The sequence below is a fragment of the Lampetra planeri genome, chromosome 20 (genome assembly GCF_965212315.1).
Source record: "Lampetra planeri chromosome 20, kcLamPlan1.2.h2, whole genome shotgun sequence".
Classification (NCBI taxonomy): Eukaryota; Metazoa; Chordata; class Hyperoartia; order Petromyzontiformes; family Petromyzontidae; genus Lampetra; species Lampetra planeri.
The window spans coordinates 777639-801492 of record NC_136126.1 but is presented as its reverse complement, the minus strand read 5'-3'; the positions used below and the strand labels follow the sequence as shown (position 1 = coordinate 801492).

The 23854-nt window shown below is 55.8% G+C and overlaps 3 protein-coding genes across 4 annotated transcripts; 2 read left to right on the top strand and 1 right to left on the bottom strand.

Moving 5' to 3' along the window:
* Positions 1 to 473: 473 nt before the first annotated feature.
* Positions 474 to 3182, top strand: LOC144724234 (uncharacterized). Its single transcript, XM_078603194.1, has 2 exons — positions 474 to 603; positions 2598 to 3182. The coding sequence occupies exon 2, from the start codon at positions 2655 to 2657 to the stop codon at positions 3180 to 3182; it is 528 nt and encodes a 175-aa protein (XP_078459320.1). The 5' UTR covers positions 474 to 603; positions 2598 to 2654.
* On the top strand, positions 3179 to 20941 carry LOC144724231 (ZZ-type zinc finger-containing protein 3-like). 2 transcript variants are annotated; one of them, XM_078603192.1, is made up of 10 exons: positions 3179 to 4100; positions 4518 to 4656; positions 5198 to 5348; positions 6410 to 6780; positions 7322 to 7423; positions 8989 to 9084; positions 10247 to 10426; positions 10549 to 10683; positions 16993 to 17093; positions 17177 to 20941. In XM_078603192.1, the coding sequence occupies exons 1-10, from the start codon at positions 3907 to 3909 to the stop codon at positions 17322 to 17324; spliced, it is 1617 nt and encodes a 538-aa protein (XP_078459318.1). In that variant the 5' UTR covers positions 3179 to 3906; the 3' UTR covers positions 17325 to 20941. The 2 variants fall into 2 exon arrangements, with proteins under 2 accessions (XP_078459318.1, XP_078459317.1); XM_078603191.1 differs by having other exon boundaries at positions 10244 to 10426.
* A 755-nt stretch (positions 20942 to 21696) lies between these two features.
* On the bottom strand, positions 21697 to 22907 carry LOC144724233 (adenylate kinase isoenzyme 1-like; the record flags this gene model as incomplete). Its single annotated transcript, XM_078603193.1, is given in 2 exon segments — positions 21697 to 22333; positions 22716 to 22907. Coding segments are annotated over 2 exon segments (258 nt in total), but the record flags the coding sequence as incomplete, so codon positions are not given.
* Positions 22908 to 23854: the final 947 nt, after the last annotated feature.

Here is a 23854-nt window from a genome sequence, read left to right as displayed (position 1 = left end):
GCTCTGACCCCCCCCTCCCGCTCTGCCCCCCCCCCCGCTCCCTGCCCCCCCCCCCGCTCCCTGCCCCCCCCCCGCTCCCTGCCCCCCCCCGCTCCCTGCCCCCCCCCCGCTCCCTGCCCCCCCCCCGCTCCCTGCCCCCCCACTCTGCCCCCCCCGCTCCCTGCCCCCCCCGCTCCCTGCCCCCCGCCCGCCCGCTCTGCCCGCCCCCCCGCTCTGACCCCCCCCCGCTCCCTGCCTGCCCGCTCTGCCCCCCCCCGCCCGCTCTGCCCCCCCCCCCGCCCGCTCTGCCCCCCCCCCCCCGCCCGCCCTGCCCCCCCCGCCCGCCCTGCCCCCCCCCCCGCCCGCCCTGCCGCCCTGCCCCCCCCCCGCTCTGCCCCCCCCCCGCTCTGCCCCCCCCCCCCGCTCTGCCCCCCCCCCGCTCTGCCCTACCTCCCCCCCCCCGGCCGCCATACGCGGCGCGGTGCATGCTGGGAGGCGGCGCGGCCTGTGCCACTATGGCTTTTGTTCCCGCGTCTCCGCGCTGAGCTGCCCGCTCGCAGCAGCAGCAGCCAAAGCCTCCTCCTCCTCGTCGCCGCTGCTCGCTGTCGTTCTCGGCCGTCTTGGGTGAGGTGGCCCGCGCGTCGTAGGGGCCAGAAGCGGGACGACGACGAGGAGGGAGGGAGGCGGCCGACGCGGCCACCTCGAGGGTTTGGGGAAGGGGGCTGCGGAGGGCGGGGAGGTGGTGCGGCCTAGCCTAGCCCCGGGGATCGGGGCGAGACCACGGGCTCGGCTAGAAGCGCGGCGGGGATGGGGCGCGCGGAGGGCGGCAGGGTGGGGGCGGTCGAGGTGGGGGGGGGGCAGTTGTGGTGTGTGCGTGGTGTCAGGGCTGTGCATGGAAAGGGTGCGAGTGAGCAGAGTAAAGGTGCATATTGCGAGGCGTGTGGAGTGCGGTGTGTGCGAGGTTTGGGTGGAGAAGTGGGCACGGTGTTGGGGTGTGCAGAGTGGGGGGTGTGGGGGGGGGCGCGTGGTCCACGTGAGCGGTGTTTTGGTGGTGTGAGCCGAGAGGTGTGGATGGTGTTGTGCGTGTGGACTTGGTTGGTGTTCGTGGAGCGCGTGGTTGAAGGGGAGGAGGAGGAGGGTGTGGCATGAATCTGTTGTGTGTTTTGTGCTTAAGCGTGCGTGCACGTGTGGGTGGACGCGTGGGGCCCATGCGCATGCAACTGTCTGTGTGTGTGGTGCCAAACGCCTCCAGAAGAGCCTCACTGAATCTCGAGGCTCCTGTCAGGAGGATACTGGTACTCTGGGATGTTTGGCCAATTCCATCAATGATTGTTTAGCTTCATGTGGGAAGAAACTGGAGAACCCAGAAAGAACTCGCCACGTATGCATACGAGGGGGTAACACTCAAAGCTCAGCACAGATAGATCTCATAATCCACTGCGACAGCGATATGTTCTGACCACTTAATAGTTCAATCGTGTGACACCTGGTACTGTAGACTCAGCAATCAATCTCCCATCCAAGTACTAACCTGGGTAAGACATTAGCTTCATTACTCTTACAAGACCCGGTGCATTCAGGGTGATTTGGTGGTGAGTGTCGGCAGTGGAAGGTTGTCAGTGGATAGTATAGTACTACATGTGTCAAATTGAATTATGTGTCCTACTAAATGTAAACATGTGTTCTGCCACGCTGCTGCTATTTTTACAAGTACAACTTGTAAAAGTCACTTTTTCAACTTGTAAAAGTGACGTGTCATTTTTTTCAGCGTAACTAACACCCCAGAGTCATGATGAAATTCTGTTTTGGCATTAGCATCTGTGCTGGTAATGGCATACAATCAAACATTTGTATTAAACCGTTTAGGAAGTAAGTAGTGTATGAACAGGACAATTGTTAAAATAAAATCATTTGGCACCATTTTAACTTTTTATTGTCCTGAGGAAACTGATGATTGAGTGAGTACAGGTTAATAATGTTCGACTGTGTTTTTCATGGAAAGAATAATGTTAGTTGCGGGTAATTTCGGCATCGTTTTGATACATTAGTACAGCATTGCTCACAACGGCCAAGGTGTCCTTTCGACAATTTATGAGCCCAATCAGCATTTTCGAGCTGGCTTCTTAAACTAGCGACATCTGGGCCAAATGTGACTTGTGGAAGGCTCTTGGAATATCCTGCCAGGCTTTGGATTGCTTGGAGATATAGCTCACAAGAAGAGATACAAATTGGTGAGATGACAGATTAACAAGATATAGAGGCAGGAGAGAGCTGTAGACAAGAGATAAAGATTATGGAGATGAACAAGAGGTTTACAAGAGTTAGAGGTGAGAGACCTGGGGTGGTGTTCACCTTTCGTTTGGCTTATGAAGAGCAACTATTGGAAGTCAGTTGTAAATTATTTACATTCGTTTGCTTTGTGTAAGAGTTGGTGAATAACCTGGAGTGGTCAAATGTGCAGACGTTACAATGTCACAATACCGCGCGATGCCATAACATAAGATGGCGCGCAAGCACATGCCGATTAAATCATGTCGGCCTCCGGATAAACTCTAGCTAAAGAACCCTGTTGTTGATGTCTGTTCTTTACAACCCTGATGTCGTCCCGGACCCTGCAGGTTCAACATCTGTGTGAGCGGCGCGGACTGCAGCATGCTGACGGCGCTGGGCGGGAGATGGCCGCTCCAAGACCACAGCGCCTGACGCGCTCCACCGCCAGCGGCGGCGGCGCCAACGGCCTCGACGACAATTTCTGCGGCCGCAGCCTCCGCAACCGCACCGTCAGCTTCCCTCCCCCGGTCCCACCGGTGCCCCCCCTCGGTGCCCACGCCGCCCGTACCGGTCTTCGCGCCGCCGGCCCCCGCGCCGCCTCCCCCCGGCGAGGACGAGGCCTCTCAGGCATCCAGGACGACGCAGGCCGCCGCGGCGGGGCCGCCGGCGCCACCGCCAACGCGGTGCAAGCCCGAGTCTGGGGTGGCGCCAGCGGCCACGGGGCCCGGACCGGCAGCCGGAGCCGGAGGCGGAGCGGCCGGGGGGCGCGACGGCTCGTGCTGGACCCCCGGGACGCGCAAGCGCACGCCTTCCTCCAAGGACACGGAACTGTCGCCCTCCTCGGCTGCCGTGGTGGCGGTGGCGGCGGCGGCGGCCGTGCCTCCGCCGGTGCCCAAGCGAGCCAAGCGCTGCTCTCGTTCGGAGACCATTGAGCCGACGAGTGGGGACAGGAAGAAGGAGGCGCTGCCGATTACCCCCGGTGTGTGCAGCGGCGGAAAAAACGCTGGAACAACTGAGAATTCCATACAGGATTGCGCCAATGATGATGATGATGACGACGAAGGCAGTGGTGGTGGTAACAAATGCGAGGCACAGGACAATCTGCTGGTCCGCTTGGACAACGGTGGCCTGGACGCTGTGGAAAAGGCCAGCGCCACCCCCATTGCCAGCGCCGACAACGCGGAGACCACGAACGGATGCGATAGCGACGCGCGGGGCGCGGTCTTGGTGACGGGCGAGCTGGTGTCCGAGTTGAGCGAGCTCGCGAACGGAGGAGCCAGCATTTGCGCCGAGCCCACACCACACCTCGCGCCCCCCTGTGCCGCGTCACCACCGGTGGGGCTGTGCGTGGAGGAGGCTCGCACAGCTGGTACGAGTGCCACGACGGCGCACCAGCCCCACGGTGTGAAAGCACCAGCCCCGGACCATGTGGGCGCGGTCACGGAGGGATGCCCAAGCTCTCCTGACCGACAACAGCAGCAGCAGTGTAAAGCACCTGGAGTCACCGTGGTTGCATCTCCCGCTACCACCGCCGCCCCACCGGTAGCTCCCAAAACGCCGCTGAGGACTTCGCCGCGAAAGGGCAAAGGTCGGCACGCGGGCCAGGCGGCTGCGGCGGCAGACAGTGTGGCCGGAGCATCGCCCGGCCCTACCGAGATGCCGCAGAAGGCGGAGGCGGTGAGCGAGGCTACTTGTGCGATGGTGGCGCAAGCAGAGGCCTGCGAGAAAGCGAGCAAAGTGCAGCCGGCGCCGGAGGTAGAGGAACCGGAGGAGGAGCAGGAGGAAGAAGAGGAGGATCCAGATGTGTATTACTTCGAGTCGGATCACGTGGCCTTAAAACACAACAAGGAGTGAGTTTGCTGGGTCACGATTGGGTGGGTTGCTCGCAGAGATTAATGTTTGTCGTGAAATATTTTTTATTTCATATTTTGATAGAAGTTATATAGCGCTTGCGCTTTCTGCATCATACGTTGAGTTTCAGACGTTTCCATTGGAAGCAGTGCAATGCTCCAACATCCACGAGAAAATTGGTAAACTGTCTAGTGACATGATCTCTCTCTCGCGACGATTCAAGGTTCGTTCGGCGAGCTTCCGCTTTATGGCGTTGGTACGGCGTTGCCGGTGTCAACACAAGTGCTGCAGTTGTCATTGTATAACAGTCGCACGAACGCCCGCGTCAACTTCCGTTTGTTTACTCTGGTGCATGTGGCGCGCGCTGCACTAATCATCCCCGTTAACGACCCCGTGCCATGTCTCGTCCCGGGCAGCTACCAGCGGCTGCTGCAAACCATCGTGGTGCTGGAGGCCCAGCGAGCGCAGGCCATCCGCGACGTGGACAGCATGACAGCACAGCAGCGTGCCGCGCTAGCTGACCCCATCACCTTCGTGCAGCAGATACAGAACAAGGTGCGCGGGCGACGACGGAAATCTTTTGCCTGCGTTTGTCGCTGAGCTCATTAGCACGGCTTGTAATGATTGAAAAACTCGGGTTGCCGACCCCGAGGGAGTAATTTCAGCCAAGTTTCTGCGGCTCTCCACATCCAGTATCCCCCTCAATATGGCCGTGGCTAATCACATTGCACGTCCCAGAGTTTAGCGACCTGGAATCTACTTGATGACATTACTAGCTCCTGGGACTGTGAGTCTGCAATGAAAGTTTCTCGCCTGGCGCATGTGCTGCTGTAGGTGCATCACAGCTGTTGTTGTCGCCACGCGCATCCAGGAACATTTTTGGTTGCCAACCCGGTCACTCGTAGGGCCATACCTCTGCCGTCAAAGTGCACATAGCCTGGCAAAAGTGTTGCCGTTGTCTTTGTAATTGTTACGCGTTCCCCACATGTGCATCCAAGCGGATGGGTGTGCGGACCACTCGGAGGGCAAATGCATCCGTTATAAAGAAAGCGCACCTAGCCTGGCACTAGCAACTGTAATTGTTGTGCGTTCCCAGGAACCTCTGGGCTTGCCAACACCGCAGAGGGTGGTGCAGCTGCCTCCGCTGGCGTGGGACCATTACACGTCGGGGGTCGCCGCCTTCCCCATGGAGGAGGCCTCCGGCAAGAGGCACTGCACACGCAGACTCAAGCTCAGCTTCGACAAAGGTGGGGCCTGGTACACCATTGACCCTAGAGCCACTGGCCCAAACATGGCTTTCCGGTGCCACACCAGGGTGGAAAATGCTAACAATGATTTTCTTGATGACTTTTAATCCGAAGTTACAAATATGTGCAATAGCAAGGTGAGGGGGGGGGTAGCTTTTTAAATGTGTATGTTGAATATCTTTTGCACCGTATTTAGTCAACTGTGCGAATCAAAGCAATACGTTGTTCAGTGAGGCGACCCGATTCATGTTTGATTATCAATTTTTGGAAAAACTGACTGTGATATGAAACATCTACAGAATAAAAATATCCAGTGTATATAATACATACTATGTATGATAAGATTCATGCTAAGGCACATACCCTCTAAAAACAGCAAAATTAATAATACAATAACGGTGATAAATGGCTGTGCCTTTTTGGCAAAGGAGATAACATGACACTATGACGCGTGACGTCACCTTGTTGTCCGGCATGAAGCGTCACGTTATTATCGCTAAACATTTCCCAGGACAAGTAATCTTCTGTTATTTTCATACAGCATCGTCGTTTATGCAGATTGCATCTCAAGACGCTGTAGAATTTGTAACGGGCACAGATTTCGCAAGGGGGTGCGGAAATCCGCAGACGGGCGCTTGGGAAGACGGCCAGAACCGGGGGGCAAACGCAGGTTTGAAAGCGAGATAGAATCCATGCGTGAGCGTGAGTCTTCTTCCTTGTTTGTTTTGCCCATGTATCAGTGTGCATGTGTGCGCAGGCAGTGGGGAGCGGTTAGCACGCTGCGCTACAAACCCTGCGACCCGAGTTCGATTTCCGCTCATGGCTAATAACTGTGACTAATGTATGAACTGGTCCTGGGCCTCCACTAGGTCGACTCAGCCTTAAATGAGTACCTGGTGCAATGTGTAAACATCGCCACTTGGGAGACGAAGGTGGCCGGGCATGGTGCTGGCAACCCACCCCCTCGTGTGCCTCGATCGCCTTCATAGGTGCTCGCTCACAGCACTTGCCCCAACAGTCTATTAAGGCTATACGGGGGATCTTGGTCTTTGTGTGCGCAGGCTACCCAATACGTCCGGCAAGTCCTCTCGACGTGTCCAAACGGAAAGCGTCCATCGAGGGCCCACGGGAGGCCGAGGGCGAGTCCCAGGGCGTACCGAAGTTGTTCCCGCCCCTCACCGAGGCCGCCAGCTCCTCGGCCGCTCTTCCCCCTAACAGTAACAACAACGGCGGCGGCAGCAGCGGCAGCAACAACGTCAACAACATTTGCAGCAACAACAGCAACAGTGGTAGCAACAGTGGCAGCGAGTGCAGTCTGGGGGGTGACGGGCTGACGCCGGGGTCATCGCACATGGGGCTCGTGGTACGGGGACGTCTGTGCGAGGGCCAAAAGCCTGAGACGTTCAACCAGCTGTGGACAGTGGAGGAGCAGGTACGCCAGCCGCCAGCATATGTCTCACCTGCTGTGTCACACCTGCTGTCTCCGTCTGACCCACCAGCCTCCTGTCTCACCTGCTGTCTCATCGTTGCACCCATCAACCAGCTCCCTTATCCAACAGCATAGGCTCTTACTTGCTAGACTGATCCTCCAGTCTTGCTGTCTGACCTCCCACCTCTTAACCTGATTCATCATCTCCCACCTTGATCCCCCATTCCCAATATGAGCTCCTGTTTCCTAATCTGACCCTCCGTCTTCCACCTTGTTCCCCTCTCTAACAGCCTCATCTCCCACCTCCCAGCCTGATCCCCCATCTCCCAGCATTGTTTTTTTCCGTCTCCCACCCTCTAGTACCTCCCAATATACTCATCCCACCCACCAGTACACTCCTTCAGCCACAAAGTGCCAGCTGTATTCTTGCTGCCTCGGCAGTAATTGGGGAGTGGAGCACAGGGCGTGCGGGAGAGAGAGAGAGCTTGCATTGTTTCCCTGGCGATGGTAACCGTGGCGATGGTGACCATGGCGACCGTTGCAGAAGCGGCTCGAGGAGCTGCTGGTGCAGCACCCGCCCGAGGAAGTGGAGGCTCGGCGCTGGCAGAAGATCGCCACCGCCCTTGGCAACCGCACACCCAAGCAGGTGTGTGTGTGTGTACAGAAGCACGCATGTGTATGTACCCACGCACGTGCATGTACGCAGACAAATACAAATGTCCCCTGCGTAGCCTTTAATACACTGTTGGGACAAGGGCTGCTAGCGAGCATCTGTGAAGGCCTGAAAGACACGTCAGGGCGTGATGTGGCTTTCAGTCACCACCCCCTGGCCACCTTTGTCTTCCCAGGGCTGATTATTGTTCGTTATATTTGGGGAAGCCTAGGACTGGTGCGAGTTTAGATATCACTCTCCATTGATGCCGCGAAATTGAATTGGGGTCGCTGGGTTCGTGATGCGGTGCGCCAACCACCTCGTAGGTGTGAGCCGATGCTGTGCAGCTATAGCGATTGGGTTAATGTGTACACGTACAGCCCTTCTGTTGATCCACCGCTGGATGAGGGCATGCCGACACCATGTGACTCGCAAGGCTATTTGACCATACCTCACCACGCTGTTCGTTGGGGATAGATAAAGGCGGGGAGCAAAGGTGTGGAAGCATCGTATATATTATGTATGTATGTGTACCGTTACACGTGATGCATGTGAATGTAAATGTTTTATTCGAGGTTAACATGATTACAAAACAGAGCACACACGCATTTAATAAACATGAATTGGACCAGGAGTCTGCATTGATTTTTAATGGGTTCTGCATATGCCTGCACAGCGGGTTGTTATGATGACACAAGGAAGCCAATTTCCACTCCACGTCTTACCTCGCCGCCCTGTGCCTGCAGTCGCATTACCATAGCATTCCATTTATATCTACAGAGACGAAGATCCCCCATATAGCCTTTAACAGGCTGCCAGGGCAAGTGCTATTAGTAAGCACCTTTTAAGGCCGGCACGGCACACGAAGGGGGTTAAGTGGCCAACACCACGCCCAGCTGCCTTTGTCTCCCCAGTGCTGAAGTTTTTCACACCGCACCAGGTACTCATTTAAGGCTGAGTCGACCTAGGGGAAGGCCTAGGCTCGGTTCAGATATTCGTCACTGGTGTTGGCCGTGAGTGGGAGTCTGAGTGGGAGTCTAACTCGGGTCACCATCTTTGTCGCACAGTGCGCTAACCACTGTGCCACTGCTGCTGGGGGAGGAGTGTCACAGCGGTTTGTGTATTGCCCTCTTACCCTGGCAACCTGAGTTTGATTCCAAGCCAAGGCTAACATTGGCAGCGAGCGAATGACATCTGAACCGGTCTTGGCTGAGTAACCCCCTCCACCCCTTCACCATCCCTCACTGACCAGCATGGTAAAGTATGGTTAAAAAATAGCATCACTGACACGGCCTCCACTGCCAGCAGTGGGATTAACAAGGGGCTGTGAATTATTATTGTAAGCAGTCGTACAAAATAATGATAGCCCAATGCAGGACCCCTCTGAACAAGAAATTGAGACTCCTCTGTGAGGCTTGTATAAATTAATATATTACATTCCTACGGTCGCTATGGTTGTAAAGAGAGAGGGAGAGAAAGTGGAGAATACGGTGAGAGATTCGTCGCGCGTCCGTGTCGATGACTGCGGCTGCGCTGGGGCTTCTGTGTGCTTCCCGCAGGTGGCCAGCAGAGTGCAGAAGTACTTTATCAAGCTGGCTAAGGCCGGCCTGCCCGTGCCCGGGCGCACTCCCAACCTCTTCATGTACACCAAGAAGGTGCGCTCGCAAACCGCGGCCCAGCCCCTGCCTGCTGCCGCTGCTTCCCCCACCCTGCGCCTTGCACCACTCACTCAGCCGCACAACTCGGCTGCACCACTCGGCTGCACAATTAGCTGCAATGCTCAGTTGGAACACTCACCTGCAACACTCGGCTACACACTCACTTGCACCATTCAGCTACAACATTCACCTGCACCGCTCAGCTGCACCGCTCATTTGCAGCACTCAGCTGCAACACTCGCCTGCAACACTCAGCTGCAACGAGGTTGCTGGGTCGCTAAGAGGTCAGAGCACCGAGTCGGCATTGTTGAGATCCTGGGTTTGAGCTGCCTGTGATTAAACCGGGTTCTCAAGGGTGGCGAGATACTGGTGTCAACCTGGTCACCAATGACCGCACAAAAACCATGATTACATGTGTTCCTGCACTCGTGTACACCATCATCAGCATTGTTAAATCCAATGCTGAATGAAGGCATACCCACGTTGTGTCGGTCATGGGCGTTGTTTGCCCATATTTCACTACACTGGCCAATGCGGGTTGACTAAGGGAGTTGGCCCAGCACCGGTTCAGATATCGCTCGCCACCGAAATTAGCTGTGGCCAGGAATCGAGCATTGGTTGTCGAGTTCATAGCGTGTCGTGCACTGATGACACGACGGCGATGGCGCAGTCGCGGCCAAATTGGGGAAAGCCACAAAACTATTTCCAAAAAGACCCACTGTGCCCCGTTAAGCCTGTGCTGTGCTGCGTTCCCGTGAGCTGGAGTCACCGCAGTTGCGTCTGTGAGCATCAGTCAGCCGAGTACGTTAACTCGCAGCACCTGAGGCTGTCCTCTGATCTCCTGCCAATCATCCTGATCTGTTAACGCACAACGCCAAGGGCCGTCTCGCTCCGTCTGCCAATTACTCTGTCCATTATTTAGGCAGGTAGTGATTCGTTGATTCATTGCTCACAATCACGGTCCTTATTGCCATCAGTAATGGCCTATCCACTGCTGGATGAAATAAAAAACGGATAATGCAAGACCCGTGTAACGTTGGGTTTAAACGCACGTTTATTGTTTTTCTGTGTAGCGTTGGGGCGAAGAGGGAGAACGCATCGTCTGTTGTCACTGCTGCTTAACAGTCGTCGTTTACTTGGCAACGTGATTGTGCAGCAGCAGGGCCCCAGCCGCCGCCACCACCCGCTCAACCGCCACCTCCTCAGGCCGTCGACATTCATGAGCTCCCACCACCCGCCCGTCTACATGGAGGAGGAGGAGGACGAGGAGGGTGACGAGGGCTGCATGCACGGCCTCGTGGGAGGCCGCATGGGGGCGGCCGTGGACGACGACTCGTCGGTGAGGCAGCGGCAGAGCCGCAACCCCTGCCACGTTCACCAAAGTCTCCGGAGCGGAAGACGCCCCCGCCGGAAAGTAAGAGCCGGGCGCCCGTAACTCTGCTGTGTGTGCTGCGCCGTCAGGACGAGGAGGGAATCCCGCCGGCGCTCAGGCTCACGCCCGAGTACCAGGAGCTGGTGCAGCTGAAGCGCCTGCGCAGGCAGAGGCTGGAGGCGATGCAAGCGCAGAGCGCGTACGTGCAGCACCACGGATACAAGGTAACTCGCACGCAAACAGACGCATGTGAACACGGACACACGCGCATGTTGACGCACACGTGCAACGACAACAACAACAGTCGGACTTGGCCACTAAGTGACGGCGACGTCACCAGGCGCTTGTGCCAGGCTAGGTGCACTTTGAGTCACGAGAAGTGTGGAAGTCTCGCGCTGCTGCCAGGAGGAGGACCCCAGGTGTTGTGGGATGACTGGCCGAGATAACTGGCAGACGCACCACTTGTGCTCCCCACTGCGCCAACATTCACTAACACAGCGTCACAAGCACTCTGCTAGACGTGTTTTTCACAGTTGCGGGAGTGCGGTTGGGGAGGGTGGGATTATCGGGCGTCAGCGAAGGGTGCGGATTGCTCTGCGCTGGAGGCCTGCTGTTCCGTCTCCCGTTCCCCAGTTACGGCTGAGGTGTTGCGCGGGCGTGATCGGGGGCACTTACCACCTGCCCCCCGTACATCTTTGTCGTAAATACCCAGGCGCACGCACGCACGCACACACATACGCGCGCGGGCACGAGAGAGACAGAGACGGAGGTTGAGTTTTTACTTTACTCGCCGTCAGCCGCACGCCCATCCGGGTGAGGTGGCCCCAGCCGCCGGTCAATCTCTCAGTCAAACGGCCGCCTCCCAGGGGGCCTGCTGACATTTACACGCTGCACGTCATCATGGCAGCAGCAGTCATGGTGGTGGTGGTGGTGGTAAGAAGGAGAAGTACCGTATTCTCCTGTTTTCTAAAGCAAACGGTGGGGGGGAGGGTGTCTCTTAGATAGATCTATATACGTGGCCTTTTTATGTGACGAGAATTTGAATAACTGTATTGATTTCCAGTACAGTCAACAACTTTATTTTAAATGAGTCCACCGTCGCCTGGTCAAACAGGCGGAAGACATGGACTGATTCAGATATCGCTCACCACTGATGGTAACCACGGCCGGGAATCGAACTCGGTTTTGCCCAGTTCGCAGAGCACGCCAAGGTCATGCAGTACGACCCCCGGAGGAGATGGAGCGGTGGGACCAGCTCGAGCGTAGGAGCGGGATGAATTGTGTCGTCCTTCATCCAGCAGTGGATTGACCATGGCTGACGACGATGTTGGCTGTTAGCAAGGCAGTGTGTGCTGTGCTGTGGCAGCCACTCGCAGAAGCTTGTGGGGTGCAGATAAAACCATTGCTGGCGCTCCCGGCAGCATGCCGGTGAGGAGAGGGTGACTCGGGTCGCGTGTGCCCTCGGGCACCGATCGTCTGTTCCTGAATAATGAGACCAGGGGAGGAGAGGAGGGGGCAAGGAGGGGAGATGAGAACTGGGGAGGAGGAGGAGGATGAGGTGGTGGAGAATGAATAGCTGGGGGAGGAGGGGACAGAGCCCTGGAGTGGTGGGGGAGTGGTTGGCGCGCTAATCGCTTGTCCGTCTGCAGGCATTTCTGTGTCCCCCGCCATGCCGAGTGCGTACTCTCCATTGATCCCTCGTCGTCGTGCCTTTTTTCACCCTTTATTCTCACAGCGCACACACACATACACAACAAATGGGTGAAACCTCCCGGCTAATGGATCTTGCGGAATAGGACCCACATTTAATTTGTTCAAGTGCGTAACAAAGTGTGCCCCTCGTAAGCGGCTCATGGGAAATAATTGCGTCGCCTGCCAAACCCATCCCGGTCGCCGCTTCACCCCCGCCTCTCCCCTCGTTTCATTCTCTCTCCTCTTCATTCTCTTCGCGTCTGGTCCTCGGCCTGTTTATCCATCTCTGATCTTCCTCTCTCTCTCGCTCGCTCTCTCCTCCCGTTGTTTCCGATTCACGAGTGGTGCCGCATCGTTAAACGCGGCTGGAATTGAGAGGCGTGCGACTTGTCGAGTCTCGCCGACGTCTCCTCCCGCTGCCGGAGGAGTTGTCGCCGTGGAGTGGATCTCCCGTGTGCTTTTTGGGCTAAACTGATTATTTAGAGACGCTGCTGCTGCTACTGCGATGGCACGCTCGTCTTTAAAAACAGTCTGGCCTTTAAAAAAATGTTCAACGGACAACATTTCGGTCAATGGCCCTTCTTCACAGAGGAGGTAGAGTTGACTTTTGACGATGTGCGCTTTCTTGGCAGAGGCCACGGTGTTATTGACGAATGTGTTATTGGGTTGTGCGTCACGCGCTAAGACCCGGAGCCCCTGCGAGCGGTCGCTCACGCCGCTGCCGATGGAAGGGCCTCCACTCGGGGGAGCGCGAGAGGGCCCCTCGAGAGGGGGGGGGGGGTTGGTTCGCTCCTCTTCTTGGAAGAGGTGGGGAGTACCCAGACTTGACCCTACCACACGTCACCTGTCGATCAAGTGGCTGCGGTGGAACCCGCTTATACTGCGGGGTGGACAGGGGCGGGGTGGACAGGGGCGGGGTGGACAGGGGCGGGGTGGGGTGGTGGCGAGGGGGCGGATTGAATGAATTTTCACCGTTGTTTTAGCTGCTGCGCCGGGAGATCACCTTCATGTTAGCTGGAACACTCCGTCCAGTGAACTCTTGAATCGAACAACACCGTCTGGTTTGCGGGAGGGACTAACAATCTCACTCCTCAATAACTACCACCTACTCTGTCTCTGTGATAGAAAAGGTTAATTATTCAGGCTTAATTTCAGCCGGAGCTGTCGGGGACTGAGTTCCGGAAAACATTTACCTACTCCCCACTCTCAGGGAGGTTGGAGGTTGTGGCGATTTAGTGGGGGTGGGGGCCGGTGAATATTCCCTAAGCAATTAAGCGCCGTTTTTGACGATGGTGATGACGAAGATGGCGATGAATAATTTAGAATACAAATCGGCTTGCGAGGGTCGCCGCGTGCGACGCAATGCGCAGCGCGTGGCGCGAGCCGAGCGTGGTGCGATTGATCTCCGAGGGACTGCCGGCACCCCTCCCGCAGGGCCGAGCGGGCTGCGGCACGAGCCGAGCGTGTGGGAGGAGGATTTGTGCCCTTGGCCACCGCCGCTAATCCCCCCCTCGCTCCCGCCCCCCGCGCACACCCACGTGTGGAGCCGCCTTACCACCGAGGCACCCACGGTAGCCAAAGACAGATCCGCCGTGTCGCCGTTAAAAGACTGCCAGGGCAAGTGCCGTTAGCGAGCACCTTATAAAGTCGGCACGGCGCATGAAGGGGGGTGGGGGGGTGGCCAGGACCACGCCCGGCCGCCTTTGTCTCCCGAGTAGTGATGTTTGCACATAGCCCCAGGAAGTTACTTTAGGCTGAGTCGACCTAGGGGAGGCCCAGGATCGATTCAGATAATCGTCACTGATGTTGGTCCTGAGTTCATAACGCAGTGCGCTAACCACTTCACTCACACGGACACACATAGAAACGGGGAAACGGACACATAGACACACACATGATCACACACATGGGACACGTACACACATGCACAAGCATACACCCAAATACATATGTACACCCAGATACACATGGACACCCAGATACAAAGACAAAGATCCCCCGTATCGCCTGAACAGGCTGTTGGGGCGAGTGCCGTTCGCGAGCACCTATGAAGTTCGGCACGGCACACGAGGGGGTGGGTGGCCAACACCACGCCCAGCCGCCTTTGTCTCCCTAGTGGCGATGTTTACACACCGCACCAGGTACTAATTTGAGGCTGAGTAGACCTAGAGGAGGCCCAGGATCTGCTCAGATAGCTGGTGTTGGCCGTGAGCGGGAATTGAACTCGGGTCGCCAGGTTCGTAATGCAGCGCGCTAACCCCTACACTACCGCTTTCCTACCCACATACACACACACACGAACACCTCCGAATTAGAATTCCGTGTCTGAGCGAGACTTGTTCAGCTGCAGCTGACCGGGGTCAATCTCTGCGTGGAACGCTCCATGCTGGATTCAACGTGAGTCATCACTCATCGTAGCAACGGAAATGATTTTTCGCCACCGCTGCTACCGGCCGTCACGTACATCTCTTTCCTGTTATCCTGGTTAACTCGTTTACGGTTGAATATCACGAGACGGGTTGAGCTGTGGATTCTGGCTTAGCAATCACTGGAAGGACGTAATAAACCATTTTGATACACATTAGGGTGGGTAGAATAATACATAGTGTTATATTAAAAATGTATAAGGTATAGGGTGGTTTATAGCAATACAGTATGTAATTTAATGTTGGTTCTGCCTATGGAAGTATATAGTACGGTATAGACGCGTGTGATGTAAGAGAATAAAGTTTAGATGGAAGCATATTATATAATTTTTTTACAACGTAGAATTTTTCATGTATTACTTACTGTTAGTAACTCAGCTTATTGTAGAGTATAGTAAGTTTACTGATGATGCTATGTAGTTTATACTTTAGTTTGTCATGCAGTTTATACTGTAGTTTTTTACGTGGTTGTTTAGTAACTACAGCTACATACTATTAACATTCCTTTCCTTTGTTAATGCTCCCCCCCTTCCCCCCCCCCCCCTTTGATGCTGCTAATCCTGCATAATGCACGGGCATAGTATTGATTTGGAACCCCCCCCGCCCACCTCCTACGCATTTTCCATATGCTGAATTCCTCTTGATATGCAAATTATTTTGTTTAGGCGCTCTTCTTCCCACCTCCCCCCCCTCTAACCCAGCTTAAATATACGCTCCAAGCTTGGGGTGTTTCATTCTTCGCCTGAGGATGGCTGCTTGCGTTGTGGCCGAAACGTCGTGAGAATTGTTTTATTATGTTTTATCTTTATTATTTTATTACTTCCCTTCTACGTGACTTTACCGAAAGAACCAAGAAGATGGGTTGAGCTGTGTTTTTGATTTCCAGCAATAAGTCCAACGACCTGTAAGATAATTTATTCAATGCATGTAATCATAATTAATCACTATAATTGAGTACATTTGGTGTTGGCACTGTTGTTTGTATTGCACAAGGCGGTCACGATGGAAGGCGCTGCTGTGTTTAGTAGTTTTACAGTCGGGGGAGACGTCTCATCCCAATCGAGTAATTTGTGCAGCAATTTTTTTCAAATTTGGCAACTTTAGACTCTGGCATGCAATAGATTCCTCGTTTCAATCGACATCAGGGGGATCTGTAATGTCCACTGTGAAGCAGATGGCAAATAGCATTAGTTGAACATGTGTTTGCAAATATCATTGTACGGTTAACATACGCGCTGCACTATTAACTAGGACAGCCTGCCGGTTTAAAATCGCGAACTTCTGCAACAAGCGGCGAACACGCGAGTGCTGGGCCGCGTCGCTGCCCCCAACGCGTTCCGGGAAGCGAATCCAGGCTGCTACAGTGATAGGGGAGCGCCGAATCCTCACCACTATGCCGCTGTGGGGAGTCATTCAAAGAGAAAGAGCGACCCACGGAATCTCACGGCTCTTACCCTGTAGCTACATGCTCAGGCCATGTGGTTATATTTGAGGTTCAGTGGCCCTGGACGGAACAGTGGGTATGTCCGTGTGTGAGTGCGCGTTGTGTGTGTGTGTGGATGTGGGTGGTCCTGCACAGATGCCATATTTTCTGTCTGTCTGCTACAGCAGAGGTGTAGGGAATTCCAACAAGACCTACATCTCTGCTTTATTAACCTGGTCAAGGCCTATGATACCATCAGTAGGCCTGGGCTCTGGGTTGTCCTTTGTGCTTTCGGAGTCCCTGACCCTCTGCTCACGCTCATTAAGGACCTTCATGATGGTGAGCAGGCCCGTTTAAAACTACGTGGCCGGGAGTCAGAGCCATTCCCTGTACACCTTGGGGTGCGACAGGGATGTCCTCTGGCTCCAACATTATTTAACATCTATTTCGACCACGTAGCTCGTGAAGCCTTCAGTAGCTGTACCGGAGGAATTTCCATCTGGTACAGATACAATGGGAGGCTGATCGATGCCCGGGTGCGGTCAAGGGATGGCTCCCTATTGGTCAACCACGTTATGTATGCCAATGACCTGTAATTGCGGCTCACTCAGAGGAGGAGTTGGAGGCGAATGGCGAATTGTTGATGTATGGCACGAGGCGTGCTGGACAGAACCGGCCTCAACAGTCTCTGTAGGTTGTACACGGGAGCTTTGTCCAGCTTGGACATGTACTGCTGGTCATGTCAGTCTGTTAACCCATAACACCCTGGTCTGTTACATGTGCAGTGTGCGAGCTTTGCACACTGCACATGATAGCCTCAAAGTGCACTTAGCCTGGCACAAGAGCACTTAGCCGTAATGACATCACCACCACTTAATGGCGAATGGCAGCTGTTGTTGTTGTGTGCTAGTGTGTTGCCATACTGGATTTGACCCCTCAGCGGTATGTGTCTTTCTGTGTGTGCGCGTCCGTGTATTCGCGTGTGCGTGCAGTGCGACGCGTGCGGTGCGGAGCCGATCCAGGGCGTGCGGTGGCGCTGCAGCGAGTGCCCCGCCGATCGCACCATCGACTTCTGCGACTCCTGCGCCGACTGGTGAGTTCCCCGTTTGCTCGCTCGCTCGCTCACTCTTTCACTCGCCCGACGACCCCTCTGTAACGCGACGCGGTGTGTTGCAGCCTGTACGAGACGGACTCGCACAAGGCGGCGCACAGGCTGGAGCCCGTGTACCGCGCCGAGTGCGGCCTCCTGGACCGAGACTACTGCATGGCGGAGAGCGGCAGCTACAACTATTTGGACCCCAACTACTACCCGGCCAACAGGTGAAGGGGGGCGGCCACGCCCCTCCCAAGCCACCTCCCCCACAAACGCTGGAGGTCACCACCCCACGGCCCCCCCACCCCGCCCGACCTGCGGAGAGCGAGCCGCCGTGACCTGACCCGAACTCCGACCGGGACTTTAACTCCTCCCACCTCTGGCGTCAGCTGTTCCGCAACGCCTGCGCGGCCGTCGCCGCGGTCACGGTTGTTGCGGTCGCGGTGGCGGTTGTGGTTGGCGGTGGGTCGATGTTCTCGGCCAGCGTTGACCAGACTCTGGACGCCCATCTGGGACTCGCGCTCCGCGTGGTTTCGCCCGTTTCCAGCGACCGCGCAGCCGTCGCTCCGGTCGTGGCGGTGGCGGCCGCGCCGGACAGAAGTGGCCGTGGTTGAGGGACGCCGAGCACAAACCTCGGTGTTCACTCCAAAAGTGGCGAGCGGGCGGGCGGGCCGGCGTGGGCGTGTGGGCACTCGTGTGGGCGCATGGGCGAGTGTGTGGAGTTCGTTTTTTTCATGGGGACTCAAGTGTATGTGAGTGCGTGAGTGTGAATGGAGGGAAAATCTTTACGTGTGAACGTGTCTTTGGTGTGTTGTGGTGTGTGTATGTATATATTCAGTGTGTGTTACGGAGTGTATGTATGGGTGTGCGTTGTTGTTGTCTGTATGTGTGTGTACATAGCGTTTGAGTGGGGGTGTGTGTATTTGTGCGTGTGTACGAGTGATCGGTGTGCTGTACCGTGCGTGTGTATATAGCGTGTACGAGAGGGCTGTGTGAGTGGGCGCGCGTGTGTGTGTGTTTTGTTACTCTACTCCATGACCGAGAGGCTACTCGGAAGCCTTTGGCAGTAAACTTGTGTTCCGATTGTACCTTTTATACGACGCAGACATTCCTTTGCTGTGGGCTTTGTGTGTTCCTCTCCTCGGTCTCGCTGCCTCGACAGGCGATTTCACATTTCGTTTCGCGTCATTTCTGATCTCCTTCGCTCTCAGTGTTGTCAAACGAGGTGTTACGGCCGGTGATGACTACGACACTTCCCCCGTCCTCTCTCTCTTTCGCTTCATGCGCTCTCTTCGCTCATCCCACGCACTGCATTACTCCCCAATTACCCCTGTACGTTCGCTCCCCCCGCCCGCTCCCAAGCTCCCCCCCTCTCCTGCATCTGCCCAGCAGTGTTTTCGTATCGTCTGAAACATTTCACTCGCCGTCACGTTCGCAACTTGTGTACCCATTTTCCACCGGCGCGTCGGAGCCGAGCTTGCGCGGGGGACCCTTGCTTCACGGGGTGTTGACCGCTGGCTTCGTGCCGCGCTGAGCTGAGCCAGAACGCTGGCCTCGCAAGACATCCGAATGTGGCCAAGCAGGGCCAGCGGTAGGGGTGATGATGATGATGATGCGTCCGTTGTACGCGGCATCGGTCAGTTCGATTTGAGCGTGGTGTCACCGTGCCGTCTAGACGAAATTGTAATCGTTTATCGGCACGTGACGTTCGCGGCACGGCTCGAAAAACAACCTGGCACCCTCCTGAGCCGCCCAGGACTGGCTCGGTACGGCCACGGCACGGCTCGGATGTGCGGTGGAAAAAAAGCGGTGTTATTACGGAGAAGGTAAAAATCTGTGGAAGGAACTGCTTCCTTCGGGTGACGCCTTCAGGCTCCGGTCAGAAGGAACGCGATGCACGACAGACGTGGTTAAATTACATTCCTCGGCCACTGTGCGCAACCCTCGGTATTGTCCAAAATCTACAAATAATCGAGGTTTCTTCAAGGAAGACTCGGCCCAAAACAGCTTTTGTAGACCTTTGCCCTGTGTCCCGGGCTGACCGACACGAGTTCTAATGTTCACTCACGAGAACAACTTTAAATCGACTTTTAGGAGTGCCACCATAGTAGCATCCTATTGCCGCCACTGCTGTGATTCAGCCCTCTTGGGGACTACCGCTTTGTGGGCAAGCCGACGGTGTTTGTCCTATGGATAGACTCGCCCCCACCATATGAACCTGGAATTTCCATTGCTCGCTTGGCTGCAAACAGGATACGAGTCCCATCTCAATGCTCATTTGAGCAGGAAATCACTGCGACGTTTCATTTGCCCGCAGTGAACTATTGTACTGAAACAGCGACGTCACTGGAAGCCCATCTAAAAGTCACTTTAAAGTTTCCTTCTCGCTAACGAACCCTCGGACTTGCGGCGGACATGCACGGGCACACGCCCGCGGCACGTGCCTGCACGCTAGCCACCGTGTTCGCTTTGGGCTGCGCCTCACGCTGACGATCCTTTCTCAGCAGCTGCCCCCTCGGTAGCCCGGGGCGCTTGCCCCAAAACACTTGGAAGGGGTTCGGCTGCCTTAGGAGCTTCAGCGCCGCCGAGTCGTGCGTCCCGCGTGGGTTCTCACCATCGCCACAACAACAGGCGGCTACTGCTGCTGTTGCCGCCAGTCTTCGGGTATTTTTATTAATAACCCGCGGTTGTGATCAGTCCAGACTCTGGGTTAATGAGTTTTGTCACGTGCGTATGTGTGCACGAAGTTCTTTGAAGGTGCCATTGCTTTGGTTTGTTTTTTTTGCCGGCCACACTTTGTGCAGTTGCGCACTGTTTATTTAAAACAAAGTATAAATTGAAATTAAAGTATATTGAAAAAAGTTAATATGAATAACATCTTAAGAGTTTGAAATTGTACATAGAACCTTTGTATGAAAACTGACCGTGTCCCTCCGCTTAGCGGAGTCTCTGTGAGTTTCCGGCGCACATCCCAGCCAGCCACCCCTCCCCCCCCTTCCTAACCCAACCTAATTAAAAAAAAAAATTTAAAACGTGTTTAAGAGGGAGAGCGAGCGGCGAGGAGCTCACGAGTCCATGGGTGGCTGCCCCGGTGCCACCCGGCACGCGATGGGCTGCCCGCCTTCGACGGTGGGCGGCGCTGCGGTGCCAAATACCGCCGCTCTGAAACATACCGTTACAGCCAATCGGGTGCCCCGATCCCTTTCTTCCCATATGGTTACCAGCTACGCCCATGAGCCTGCCCCATCAATGCTGCTACTGCTCTGCGTTGGGGTTCCTCGCGGCCGTGCCAGCCGCGTGGCTCCTCCCCCAGCGCGCGTTCGGGTTTTAGCGACGACACCCGACGTTTCGCCCCCGCGTGCCGGGGGAGCTTCTTCAGGCGGGCAAGCAGGCACGTGGGGCGAAACGTCTCACGTCGTGCCGAACAACGCGTGGTACGACCAGAAAACGCATTAGGACAGCCGCACTATTCTCCGGGGCGACAATCATGGAGTCATTCCTACTGCGTTTTTTTCCTTCAAAGAAAAGAAAGACCATACTTCAGCCAATCGGCTTCTGCTAACACTAACTGTACTGGCCACCTTTGCCCAAATATAGTTATACCATGCCGCCCTCGTCACGCCCCCCTCGGCCACAGCGAGTTCCGATTGGCCGCGACTTTGTTTTTGAGAGGTGGCAGCGGCGTTTGTGACTGGCAGAGCTTCCTCTCGCGAGTTGCGTTCATTAATCGTAGCGACCATAGCGACGTTTGTACAGCACTAGACATGTTTATATTGTCACGTGTAAAATAAAAAAAATCTGAAATAAAGAAAACATTTCAGCGCCTGAGCGTTAAAGGAAACCTGCAACAGCGTAACGCGTGCGTGGTTTATGACTGAATCGTGAGAGCTCATTCAGGTCAAGGTGCAGCCCTGCAATTGCTGGTGACGGCCTCCATGGCCCTGGCACCAGCCATCCAAAAGGGTATTTTTGCCCACTTTGCCATGCTGGAAAGAAATTTGGAAGAGGTGGGAACCAGGGGATTGAATAGGAGACCTTCACGAGCCCACACTGGGACCAGGGGATTGAATGAGACCTTCACGAGACCACACTGGGACCAGGGGATTGAATAGGAGACCACCAGACCACACTGGGACCAGGGGATTGAATAGGAGACCTTCACCAGACCACATTGGGACCAGGGGATTGAATAGGAGACCTTCACGAGCCGACACTGGGACCAGGGGATTGAATAAGAAACCTTCACGGGCCCACACTGGGACCAGGGGATTGAATAAGAAACCTTCACGAGACCACACTGGGACCAGGGGATTGAATATGAGACCTTCATGAGACCACACTGGGACCAGGGGATTGAATAGGAGACCTTCAGACTACACTGGGACCAGGGGATTGAATAAGAAAAACCTTCACGAGACCACAGTGGGACCAGGGGATTGAATATGAGACCTTCACGAGACCACACTGGGACCAGGGGATTGAATAGGAGACCTTCACCAGACCACACTGGGACCAGGGGATTGAATAGGAGACCTTCACCAGACCACACTGGGACCAGGGGATTGAATAGGAGACCTTCACGAGACCACACCGAGGACCAATGTTTGTGTATAGAACAATAAATATCCTTTATTACAGAAACTCCGAAACGCAGTGGAGGCGGTAGAGTTAAGACTGTCGGCAAAATTGGCTGAGGTCGCGTCTGGAGGCCGCTCGGAATCTGTTTGGGGAGGACACGGGGAAGGAAGCGACGCCAGATGATTCCGACGGGCGCGTTGGCACCGCGACGCTGGCGCGCGCTCGGAGCAACAGCAGACGCTGAGACCATAAGATGGACGGTTTTTAATCGATGCTGATCTTGTATGGATGATGACGGTGATGATGACGATGATGGTGGTGGTGGAGATGACGATTATGATGGAAGCCATACGTGATTGTGTTGATGATGGTGGTTGCGGTGGTGAAGATGATGATAGTGATTAAGACAATGCTGATGCCAATAGGGTTGATGGTGATTCGATGAAGGTGACGGGGCGATGACGACAAACCATGAGATAGTGCTCATGCTGACGATGACGCCTCTCGGCAAGACGGTGGCAATAGGGATCATTCTCGTTGGATGGAGCAGGTGATGACGATCTGGGTCGTCTTCCGAGTTCGTCGAGACGCCGCTACTACAGGGAGTCCAGCGCCTTGCACACCTGGGCAAACACCTCGTCCGGCGAGCCCTCGGCGTTGATCTGCCCAGGGGCAGGGGGCGAGGGGACAAGGGTGGCAGGGGGGGTGGGCAGCAGGAAAACGAGGGGCAGCGGCAGTGACGTCAAGATTACGATCCAATTTATCCGAATGAACGCGCGGATTGCTCGGGTAGTTAACCATGCTGTTAGCACACGTGGTTGTCATTTTGAAGCTGAGCTCATCTCGAGGAGGCCCAGCACCCACCGATACCACCAAACGCACGCACAGGGGAAACTCGGCACACCCATCTGTACCCCCCACGTGTCCCTGGCCATCGCTGCAGCCATGGCGATAGCGGCGTGGAGGAGGTGCACTGAGACCACAACCCAACCTCTACCCCCGCCATCCGCCAGCCCCCCCACGGCGCTGGCGGCCCCCCCCCACCTTGCGCACGATGCCGCGCTTCTCGTAGAGGGCGATCACGGGCTCCGTGGCCGAGTAGTAGGTGCCCAGGCGCTTGCGGATCGTCTCCTCGTTGTCGTCGACGCGGCCGCTCGTCTCGCCGCGCTTCAGCAGGCGCTTCACCATCGTCTCGCTGCCCGCGTCCACGTACAGCAGCAGCGCCGGCTGCGCGATCTGCGCGGGGGGGACGGGGGGCGCGTTACGGCGGGCGGGTGTGTGTAGAGCAGCGTGTGTGCGTGCGCGTTACCACTCGGGTCGACTCGGCTTCCAATGAGTACCTGGTACGGCGCAGTAAACATCGACACTGGGGAGACAAAGGCGGCCAGGCGTGGTGCTGGCGACTCCATCCCTTTCGTGCGCTGTGCCGTCCGTCAGGTGCTGCTCGCTAACAGCACTTGCCATAAAAGTTATAGCTGTACGGGGGGGACGGGGGGTGTCCAGGTCATTCATAGATCTACAAGCTCCTCACCCTGTGATCCAGTCTGGTTAAACCCAGGATGGGTCTTAAATTATTGCTGCCGTGTCTGTCTGCTGGCTGAGTCACCCTTGAAAAAGAGGTGAATAGCTTGATGGGTAAGTTACTCGGATAATAAACTTCTGAACTTCTGAGGCAGGGCCAGCTTGGATTTTTCAAGCAGGCATGGATGTTACTTTACAGAGCTCCACGTTTCACGAGCATAGAGAAGGTAGGGCATAGCTGTGGCCGAGAACACCCAGGGCATTGCATCAGCGAGCTCCTCCGGCAGGTGAGGCTGCATTCGCTTGCTCATGTTGCCTGTATGCCCAACCACCGGTTGCCCAAGCAGTTTCTGTTTGGCCGGTTAGAGGGCTAAATGGGCGCGACACGGGCTAGAGAAGATTTGGGCTGATGTGGTACAGCAGGATGTGGAGCTTAGTCGACTTGCCGATGACCGGTACCAGAGGTGTCAAGGTGGGCCTCTGTGGAGGAGGCTCGTGAAGGATGCTACTGGGCGGTTGGAGGCAGTCGCCCTCCAACAACAGCGGAGTTCGGAGGAGCGACGCTCACAACAACGAGCAGAGCACTGGGCAGGGGCGGTTTCTTCATTAGGGCGATTGGGCGACGCACCACCAATGCCATTCAACCACAGAGTCACGCTAGC

What these genes read in the sequence shown, in the direction of transcription:
- LOC144724234 (XM_078603194.1), top strand. Translation starts at nt 2,655, where the DNA reads ATGGCCGCTCCAAGACCACAGCGCCTGACGCGCTCCACCGCCAGCGGC.
- LOC144724231 (XM_078603191.1), top strand. Translation starts at nt 3,907, where the DNA reads ATGCCGCAGAAGGCGGAGGCGGTGAGCGAGGCTACTTGTGCGATGGTG. An exon ending in TGCAGCAGATACAGAACAAG is followed by an intron (nt 4,657 to 5,197) that starts GTGCGCGGGCGA and finishes GTGCGTTCCCAG; the next exon opens with GAACCTCTGGGCTTGCCAAC. An exon ending in CCGTGGACGACGACTCGTCG is followed by an intron (nt 10,427 to 10,548) that starts GTGAGGCAGCGG and finishes CTGCGCCGTCAG; the next exon opens with GACGAGGAGGGAATCCCGCC.